Raw genomic sequence first — 10,325 nt, 5'->3', positions numbered from 1 at the left:
TTATTGTTCGGTCCAAGAAAAAGATCCAACCTTGAGCTAGGGGGCTGCCCCCTATCAGTTATCCTTTTGTTTTTTTCGCTTGAAGGGGTGTTACCCCTTTGTTTTTTAGCCGTTACGTTGCGAACGGTGTTCATAAGGCTAATCATGGGGTCTCGTACTCTAGGAGCACTTGAACTTGATGAAGACCCCCCCGGCGTAGGCATGTGTATGTTTGACCCATATTTATTTATATAAAAGTCATACATAAATTTAAAATTCAAGTTAAAATCATTTTGTGCCTCTGTTGAAAAGTTTGGGTCAACTTCATGCATATCTAAGGCTGAAAAAATTTCGTCTATCACACATTCAACCCCCGTAACATTTAACATTGGGTTTAAAGCGGCGGCGCAAGTAAAAATCGGTGGCAATTCAAGAAAGTATTTTTTTAATTTAAACTTCATTGGTAATATGATATTTGAAAACATTGGACTTTTATTTTCAAATTCTTTAAGATTGTTAACGATTAAAAATAACTCCGAAAGAACCAAGGGACTTGTCGGATAATACGTTCCCGATAGTTTCGTAGTTGATGTTTTAAAAACTTCAAGAAAAGTCGATAAGTCATTGATAATTTCCCATTTCTCATTTGAAAAGGGGATTGCCAAATCATTCTCGGCAAGACTAGAATGAAACATTTGTAAAGTGTCTCTTTGTTTCAAAGCACTTTGAAACATTATGCAAGTGGAATTCCATCGATGAGGTACATCCCAATTAGCTCCCAAAGCTTTTCTTCCCGTATCTTTACAAAATTTTCTATAATCCATTTGTCTTTTTTTTACTTTTCTTAAAAACTTCATGTAGCATTACTCTAAAATCGTTTATAACCGATGTAACCTCATCCGAAGCAAGTCCGTCTTGCACGATTAAATTAATGATATGTGCAACACACCTTGAGTGAAAAAATACACCATTGCAAATCGGCGTATATTTTAATTTTAATTTATCAACCGCCGATGTATTATTCGACGCGTTATCAAATGCAATTGAAAATATTTTATTTTCTAGTTTATAAGTTTTTATAACATAATCTAAAATTTCAAACAAATTATCTCCCGTATGTGGATACTCAAAGAGTTCGAAAGCAATGGTGCGTTTCATCATTTCCCACGATGACGGGTCTACCCAATGAGCGGTGACACAAAGATAAGATTCGGGTAGACCATGTGGAGCCGACCAAACATCAGTAGTTAAGTTTATTCCCGTATTTATATTTTCAAAATATGCAATTAGTACCTCTTTGGCCTTCTTCCACAATTTTAAACAATAACGTTTAAGAGTATGACGACTTACGTGAGTGTATTGTGGTTGAAGCGTATCTCGAATCATGGCGGTTAAGCGAGGGTTGTCGAAGTGGCTAAACGGCAAAGCTTCTTGAATCACAAACTTCGCCATACGATCTTGAACTCGATCAATTTGGTATGTAAATATTCCGCCTTCACTATCCATTTGCGTTTGTTGCGACTCGACGTTCTGTTTCAACGCCCTGCAATACGGTCTTTCGATGTGTTTCTTCAAATTTGAATTCGAAAGTGGGTTTAAATAAATCCCACAAAACTTGCACCGAGCCTTCAATGAATGGTCACTCAATTCAACCAAATCCCAATTGCACCAAATCTCTTGATTACGATTATGAGGTACAATACGAACGAAACTTGGTCCGGCGGTGGAACCTTGACCAACCGATGATTGTGAGGCAGCCATAACAACAAATATGAATATAGAAGAAGAGAAAACAAGAGATTAGAGAACTCAGAACGTTGTAATAGCGTTTTTTTTGTATTTTTTTGCGTTCGGGTTTGCGTTTTGAGTGTTGTGATGAACCCATTACACCAAATACCTATTTATACTAGTAGTGGGGTGTTTGGGGAGCCAAAAAACGGCCATTTTTGACCCCAACGGTCAAAAAACGGCCATAAAACCGTTTCCCAACGGCTAGAACCACTCCAACGGCTATAACCGGTTCCGAACCGGTTCCGGTCGAACCGGTTCCGGTTCGGTTCCGGTTCCTACCCGGTCCACCTCCAAACATGTCAAACCGGTCCCGGATCGTCTGGTTGAAACGGAACCGAACCGGTTCCTACGAAAAACGGGTAGGAACCGGTTCGGTTCCGGTTCGGTTCCGTCGAACCGGTTCCAGGAACCGGTTTTGTTGTCCACCTCTAAGGGGGCATAAAGCCCAAGTAGCTACAACAAGCAAGTTGCGGGCTTAAAGTTGTGTTAGCATTATAAATAGATGTTACCAAGGTAGAGTTTCGTAAGATAGTTGTAATACAAGTTTTTGAGTTACATTTATTCTGTGTAATAATATTTGGAGTTATCCGATCTTTGTTTTGTATATCGTTTGAGTTATAGACGTATATCGATTCAATCCTTGACATACTATGTAACATGGTAACCTAAAATGTACATACTTTTTAAGGGGTTAATATGGTAATTTGACACCCACCAAAACCATATCTATCCAATCCAAACAAACTTAAACCACAAAAATGGAAGACACAACATGGGAACAAAGACACCAAGCCTTAACTCACGTCCTAACCCACCCTACACACACCCCATCTCTCCACTCTCAATTCTTGGTCTCAACCCAAATCCCATGCTACCTCAACTGGGACTACCCTCCAATCCTGTGCCCCAAACACAACCAACTCCAATGGCTTGTTGGTCTATTCCTCAAAAGGGTGTCCAAATTAGGTGTGATTAACCAGATTTCTTGGAGGTCAAAGTGCCCTTACCAACAACCACCACCATTGGTGCTTGCTAAGGGTGTTGAAGAGGCCAAATGGGGTGATGAAGATAAGAGAGAATATGTGAGAAAAAGGCTTAGAAGGAAGAAGCTGGGAAATGATATCAACCCTTGGATTCCTATCTTGTTACCTAATGTTTATCTTGTTGTCCTTTTTGTTCTGGGATCCTTATCATGATGATCAACCATGAAATCCCATAGCTTGTTTTTTTATTGTATATTTAAAATAATTATTATAATTATAATATATTTATTTTTACTTGATTTTAATCAAATTATGCTATTCATGAACCATGTTGTATTTGTTTGAACTTTGTATATACGGTGAAGTACCTTATAATTCCTTTTAACCTTAAACTAAAAACTCAATTTATTATTATTATTATTATTAAAACTAAAAACTTAATTTATTATCATCTTTATTGAAATTTTATTTATTACAACATGAAGAGTGTGCACAAGTTGTCTAGAACTTTTATATCTTAAAACACAATTCGTATTAATATTTTAAAGATTGGAAATTTGGAATGGATCGAGATGTGAACTCGGTTAAGTGGTATTGTTCGTGTGGCATGTTTGGTTACATAAATGAGCCGGGTGGCTTTTAGTAAACCGGACATACGGGTGAAAACCAAAAGAAAACCTTTGATTTTGCTTCCTTTTATTGGCCTACTGAGTTTAAGACTAAACCAAAATGTTGAATTAATTAATAAACCGTCAAAGTGATTGATTTGACCGTGCACCCATCTCATCCAACTACCGAACAAATGTAAATGTTATGTAATCTAATGAGGTTAGCTTAATGGTCCGTGATTAGGATTGAGTGTATGACATTAGTTTATGTAGCCTTTTTACCTTTTTAAGCAAGTGAAAAGAAGGCTTTTATATACATTAATAATTGACTTGAAAGAGGTGGAGTGTAGAAATAAAAAACTAATTCAAGTCCTGATATCGTTTAATGCAGTTTTTCCAAAAATCAAGTTACACATTTTCTTTACATTAATTCATGACCATATTTCAAAATATCGCAAGCAATCACTTAAAATAAATATTGATGTAATTCAGAAAGGGGTGGTGGCGCAGCTTGTTGCCCACCTACCTGCTATATTGATGTAATATCTATATTTCTATATATTATAGTTGGATCCTTTTAAAAAACAATCACTTAAAATAAATAAATAAGTTATTCTTTTAAGCAAAAAAAAAAAAAAAAATTGACATGAGACGCAAAAACCAAGTTTCATCCTCCAGGGTTAGTTCCCTAACTATTGCAAAAACTAATGGAACTAATGGGGCTTGTGCTAAGAAAAGTAGAGGTGTAAACGAGCTGAGTCAAGCGGAGCCCGAGTTCATCTCGTTTTCGCTTACAAGAGCATGAGCACAAGCTTGACTCATTTCAAGTTTTGTTTCCTCTAAAGCATGAGCACAAGCTAACTCGAGTTCGGATCATAAGTCATTTTTTCAAACTCATACTTGGATTAGGCAAGGCTCGTTTATTATATTTTAATATATGTCTCTACTATATATAAAGAGTGAGTGAAGAACCTCTTAAAAGTTAAGAGGTCCAACAGATATTGCTAAGTTTACAAGTCTTGCATGTCTTAACTTCTTTTTAAGGGTAAATATGTCTTTCTATCAATACTTACATCTTGGCCTCTCAATTTTTATCAACTTTTACTATATAAACAATAATTATATTTTTGGCCCCTCAAGTAAAACCAACTACCCCTCACGATTTTTAAAAGATCATAACTATTTCATACGTTAATATTTAAAAAAAGAAACTACACCATAAAAACGAGAATTTTGTTCTCTTTAATTTGAGTATAGTAATGCTATACTTTGTAATTTTAAAAAATTCGCTTGTTACACGAATACGATTTACGACCGACAACCGGGTACTTGCAAGGCGTTTAACATCGTCGGGTTACACCGACACTGGTTAAGCGTTTGATGTCGGGTTACATGCGTACCGACATCGGTTACGAGTCAGATGCCGCGTTACACACGTGGCGACGTTAGATTTCATGAGTTCAAGCGCAGGTTACCCAGGTACTCCGAATCTGGTTACGCATCCGATGATGCATTATGCGTTTATTGTCGTCAAGTTACGTTCGTACCGGTAACAACTATGTGGTCGATGTGCCTTCGTTACATGTGTATCGACATTGATTACAAGTTTGATATTGCTTTATGCGACAGATGTGGGTTTGTGTTCGTTCCAATGTTGGTTGACGCGCATAGCGAGCCTGACGCGCCTACTAACGTTGGGTTGTGCGTGCCATATCAACATATTCTGATCGGTTGGAAAATAACACCACCTAATTCTAACATGTTTGAAAATAACACCAACCCATTTTGACATGTACATAATCACGCAATATATGTTGCAATTTTGCATGCACATAATTACGCATAAAGAAAGATAATTACACACCTTCTATGATAATTACACAACATATTTTCATAATTACGCATGACTATAATCACACTTATTATACACACAACACACCTAGGTATAAAGAAAATCATTTTTTTTTCTTTAAAAAAATAGTATAGCAAAAAAAAAGTAGTTTGTTTTTTTAGAAAAGAAAATACTTATGTATAATGCTTGATTTTATGGTGTTGTTTTTTATATAATAATGCCGTGGAGAAAAGTTATCAATGTTTTAAAAGTTGAAGACTTTTGCTTAATTTAGGTTCTCGTATAAGGAGGAGAAAATATAAATGCTTATAAAGTTCAATAGTTTAAGTAAATACAAGTGTTAAAACACATTAGAAATATTATAAATAATTTATCTTTTTGTTTAACGTTAAACATTTATTATTGTTTCTCTGTCCATATGAATGGAGAAACAATATGGGAGAGACTATATATTTTATAAACACAAGTTCAGTCCTTATAACAAGCAATTGACTTACTCAACTTTTTGGTTAAGTAAAGTCTTAGAATTAATCCATCGACATGATTAAGTTATATGTGTGATATTTATGATAATAAATTGTAAAGTTGAGCAAAACTGAGTCAATGAGAAAACGTATGGTCCTCTTGCAAGATCTAACTGCATAACATGATACGTACACGAGAGGATTATGTTAACAATACTTTACTGATATACGTTGTTGTTCATACATTACATAAGTTAAGCCTATAGAGAATTCGGCATGGTAACGTTACACGGAGAATAAATATGGCACAGATATCTACGTATATTCATTAGGAAATGCCTATTTATAAGCTACCCTCATTCGTTAATCATCACTAATGAATGAGGTCTCTCAATCGTTAGACACACCTAACGAATAAGGTTTCCCATAAAAAATGACCTCCCATTTGTTAAACATCCTCAACGAATGGACATTACATTAACGAATGGGCCTTTATTTGTTAAATCCCTTACCGAATGAGCTTAATCTATAATGAATGGACCTCATTCGCTAAACATGCCTAGTGAATGAGCCATATTACATTAAACATAAAGACTAAACTACTCTTAACTTATTCGATCAGCTGTGGACAACAAATCATACACTGACAGTCAATCATACCATCTCAAGTTTAATTTGAAGCCTAGCCAATTCAGCTCGGAATGAAGTTCGAGTCCAGTTCGAGCTAGCCCTGGTTTGGATTATATTAGCTCGTTAACAACCTTTAACTATTGTTCGCCGCCGCATCGCGCGGGCACTCTACTAGTATATATATACACACACATTTTTTTTATAAACTTGAGAAAAACCTTAAGCGATCCACAACTCAGCTCGAGCACGGTTGTGCAGTGTAAAATTACTACATAGAAGTCCAAAAGAGTTAAAACATAAAAATACACTAGCCTCGTTAAGGCTCAACGAGCCTAACCTGTCCTCTCATACAAGGCTCGAGCTCATACTCGATAACTAAACGAGCTTTAATTGAAACTTGGGCTAGGCTCAGGCTCAGGCTCGATAGCACCCGTCTCCTTTTATCAGTAGTATGTTCTTGAGTAACATGTAAGCAGCTCGGTTCGTTTGCGCGGAACCACTGCTAAATAGGGAAACCAGAGGGGCGAAATACGTAAATAATTCCACCCCCAAAACCCCAGTTTACAGATCCCAAACCCCTGTATACAAGTACAATGGCAACCGCCGGCGCAGCCAGGTCCGTGTTCCGCAACGCCACCGCCGTCCGCTCGGCGGCTTCTAGAATCTCCGGCGGTGCTAAGCCTAATGTCACGTCCTCCGCACGCTCAGCCTTCCGTATCCCCTCACAGAAACCACTCTCTCATCGCATTTTCAGGTTATTTAATTACTCTCATACTTCATCATCATCTATATTAATTATTATATATTCGTTCAGTTAATTAAATATCAGAATTTATATTCACAATTTCAGTTTCGGTGATTTAAGCGGTAATGGTTTAATTATGATCTGTGCTCATTTTTATCGGTTAAATTAGCTAGGTTTCTGATGAATAGCTATGCCTATAAACGAATCGAACATTTAGTGAACTGTTTGACAGGAAGTTTGTTTATGCTCATTTATTTAACATAAGGAACTAACATGAACAAAAATAAGTGTTTGTTTATGCTTCGTTTGTTCATTTGTGTGCGTGAACGTTTTTTTTATGTTCGTTTAATTACTAATAAATTATAATTAAATATTATTTGTATTTTATAATTCTAGCAAAGCGTGTTCGTTCAAGTTTGTTTGTGATCATTACGTTTGTTCATATATGTTCGTCTATGTTTGCTTGCTTAAAATCTTAACCAACAGTCATAAATGAAGTAAGGAACACGAAGTCACAAACATGCTTGTTTTTTAAACGAACGAACGTGAACACAAATATTTCTTTGATTAATTGCTCGTGTTCAAGTTAAATGATAAAGAAGTGTTATACAATATAAGAGTAATTTGTTGAGTAGTTGTTATAAGTGTGGATCTTCAGTAGTAATAATGGAGTTTATGTAAGATTTCTTATTAATGCTCTTTTTTGGATGTGAATTGGTTAATATAGGTCACCAGTTGAAATGAGCTGTGTCTCTGTGGAATCAATGCTACCGTTTCACTCAGCTACCGCCTCGGCGTTGCTTACGTCGATGCTTTCGGCTCCCAGGACCTGTGGTTGGACTCTTGAAGGTATGTCTTGTTTATTCCATTTGTTAATCACATTGATGTATCTGTCTTCATACAATGTCCCAAATCCCAATTTTGTGTTATGTGGCTCTTGAATCTGTTGAAAAAAAAAACTTAAATGTTACAAGTGATGCAATTTATATTCTTACATGGTGCAAGTGGTGTTTATGAATGATTCTGCCATAGATAAATTAGATATACTAACAACATCAACAAACATTTCTTATTACCTGTCCTTCGCAGGCTGTGTTTTACCTGATCCTATTTGTTAGCAGGGTATTGGTTAGGGCGTGGGTTTTCTAGTGACGGGTTCTCACAGTTGCAAAAAATTAAAAAAATTAAAAATTGGTTTGGAATCAAGATTTTACTTGTTTCATGTGTTGTGTAGAGCATGATGTTGATTAGAGTATAACTAGGATGTGACTCTTTAAATGGTTGTTTTTCGTTAAGTTTAGTTATAAATGTATGCTGCTGATTCGATTAGAGTATAACTAGGATATCAGTTTTTAAATGGTTATTTGTTGATTAGAGTATAACTAGGATGTCAGTCTTTAAATGGTTATTTTCGTTTAGTTTAGTTATAAAAGTATGCAGCTGATTCAGTACTTTTAATCAGATCTGAACGACGATGTATGATAACTTTTTGGAAGGATCCGGGCGTGCTGCAAGAATGCATGATAACTAGAAGCAAGTCTGGATTCACTTTCATTGTTATAACTTTTAGTTCTCATCGTACTCGAACCTTTTAGGATGATAAATATTTTGATGTTTGAACAGCATTCTATCTATCATTCATAAATAGACTTAATGTCATGTTTTTTTCACATGATTGAGAGCATATGTGGTTTGACATGGAGTTTTGTTTGTTTAGGGCTGTGACTGGGTCTCATTCGGCATGAAGAATTACCATGTTTCCTTTCGGTTTTCATTCGGGTAAATTGTTTGTTGATTGTAGATGGATGATTTTATGTGTTGAGATGCTATGCATTTGGTGACTGTGACTAGCTATCAAGATGCAGGCGGACATTGTAATGGATTATTCTTGTTTTTGAAAACGTAAAATCTAGTTATCTATGATTATTGGATGTTGATCATTCATGTTTGAAGGCATGGAACAAATTGCTTTTGAGTTAAACGTTGCGATCATGAATGTCCATGATTCATGCGATTACTTGAGATATATCTAGACGTTTGATTATGTCGTTTTGAGCGAAGTATGTTACAGTTCTGATGGAGTGATTCTGCAAGTTGAATTGTTTTATTGGTATAATTGGTTTCCGACAAACACAGATTTACACATATATGGTACCTTATGCAATTTCATCATTGAGAAAAAACAATTTCAGGAAAGCACTTTCTCTAGTCTTATTTACGCTTTTACTACTTTTCTATCTTGCTCTAATCTTGTTAATCTAAGCCAGAATCATGTTTAATGTTAAGAGCTATTTGTGTAATAACTTTTGGTTGCATATTTGCTTTACTTCTCTCTCATGTTCTAATCCCATAACTCAGATTAAAAGTCATGTTTTATGTAAAGGACTATTCATGTAACTTTTCAGGTGCAAATCAGACTAAAATCACATACCTTAAAATGAACTCTAGCAGTATTCATTCTTTTGGTGTATTTGGAACCGGAATGACGAGACAATTACATATGGAATTTAATCGAGTATCACTAACCCATAATTCATTTAAACACATAAAAAGATTGTTATGTTGGTGGTTTTTGTAATTGGTGATGGTGATCCAACACGCTAAGCGGTTTTTAGAGTACAAGAGTGATCATGTTCATAGTTGGTTCGTATACATACACTTGATTGCTTATGTAAGTTGATCGAAAGTTGAGAATAGCCGGTTTAATGCTTTGACATATTCGGTGGTTGAATTCAATCAACTCTCCTGGTGACCTGTGGACAAACATTCTTCTCATATTGCACTTTATCACCGTGAAGATTGAAGACTATGTACCAATCCATCAAATATATTCTTTAAGCTAACATATTGAACAAATATATTCTTGTTACACATTTATTGATATATTTGGATGCATAATGTTTGCTATAATAATTCCATCTATCATGTTTATAGAATAAACAGTAGCTAGCAGAAAAACATATTTTAGCACGGACAAAGCATAATACATGACCAAAGCTGTATCTAAAATTGTAGATTCGAGGAGATAAAGAATGTCACTCAAATAGAATATGAACAAGGACTTCATGGGATTAAGGTCTTGCGGAAAGTAAATGCGCAACTAAAGCGTAGTTTTTTTTTATTTTGTATTTTGACCAGGAAATTTCTTTTCAATCCTTGTCGATTGTGGGACTTAAACCAAAGAACTTCAAAACCTAGGTGTTCTAAGGCGCTATAAAGGTATAATATACAAGTGAAGCTCATACGCAACTGCAAGAGAATGTTAACATAACA

At 35.5% G+C, this 10,325-nt stretch overlaps 2 protein-coding genes across 4 annotated transcripts; both read left to right on the top strand.

The window, feature by feature from the left end:
• The first annotated feature begins 2,528 nt into the window (after nucleotides 1–2,528).
• On the top strand, nucleotides 2,529–2,966 carry LOC143577387 (uncharacterized). The gene has a single exon (XM_077061229.1). It carries the CDS (start codon nucleotides 2,529–2,531, stop codon nucleotides 2,964–2,966), a length of 438 nt encoding a protein of 145 aa, XP_076917344.1.
• A 3,839-nt stretch (nucleotides 2,967–6,805) lies between these two features.
• Nucleotides 6,806–8,934, top strand: LOC143577389 (protein NUCLEAR FUSION DEFECTIVE 6, mitochondrial-like). 3 transcript variants are annotated; one of them, XM_077061233.1, is made up of 3 exons: nucleotides 6,812–7,061; nucleotides 7,780–7,901; nucleotides 8,770–8,928. In XM_077061233.1, exons 1-3 carry the CDS (start codon nucleotides 6,901–6,903, stop codon nucleotides 8,775–8,777), a joined length of 291 nt encoding a protein of 96 aa, XP_076917348.1. In that variant the 5' UTR covers nucleotides 6,812–6,900; the 3' UTR covers nucleotides 8,778–8,928. The 3 variants fall into 3 exon arrangements, with proteins under 3 accessions (XP_076917346.1, XP_076917348.1, XP_076917347.1); XM_077061232.1 differs by having other exon boundaries at nucleotides 6,813–7,061; nucleotides 8,515–8,934; XM_077061231.1 differs by lacking the exon at nucleotides 8,770–8,928 and having other exon boundaries at nucleotides 6,806–7,061; nucleotides 7,780–8,232.
• Nucleotides 8,935–10,325: the final 1,391 nt, after the last annotated feature.

Source organism: Bidens hawaiensis, unplaced genomic scaffold (assembly GCF_021521415.1).
Source record: "Bidens hawaiensis isolate Kalapana, Puna unplaced genomic scaffold, B.hawaiensis_p1.1 tig00028547_1, whole genome shotgun sequence".
NCBI lineage: Eukaryota > Viridiplantae > Streptophyta > Magnoliopsida > Asterales > Asteraceae > Bidens > Bidens hawaiensis.
Note: the sequence above shows the minus strand (reverse complement) of the source record. Positions and strands in the feature narration are given on the sequence as shown.

What these genes read in the sequence shown, in the direction of transcription:
- LOC143577387 (XM_077061229.1), top strand. Translation starts at nt 2,529, where the DNA reads ATGGAAGACACAACATGGGAACAAAGACACCAAGCCTTAACTCACGTC.
- LOC143577389 (XM_077061231.1), top strand. Translation starts at nt 6,901, where the DNA reads ATGGCAACCGCCGGCGCAGCCAGGTCCGTGTTCCGCAACGCCACCGCC. An exon ending in CTCTCTCATCGCATTTTCAG is followed by an intron (nt 7,062 to 7,779) that starts GTTATTTAATTA and finishes TGGTTAATATAG; the next exon opens with GTCACCAGTTGAAATGAGCT.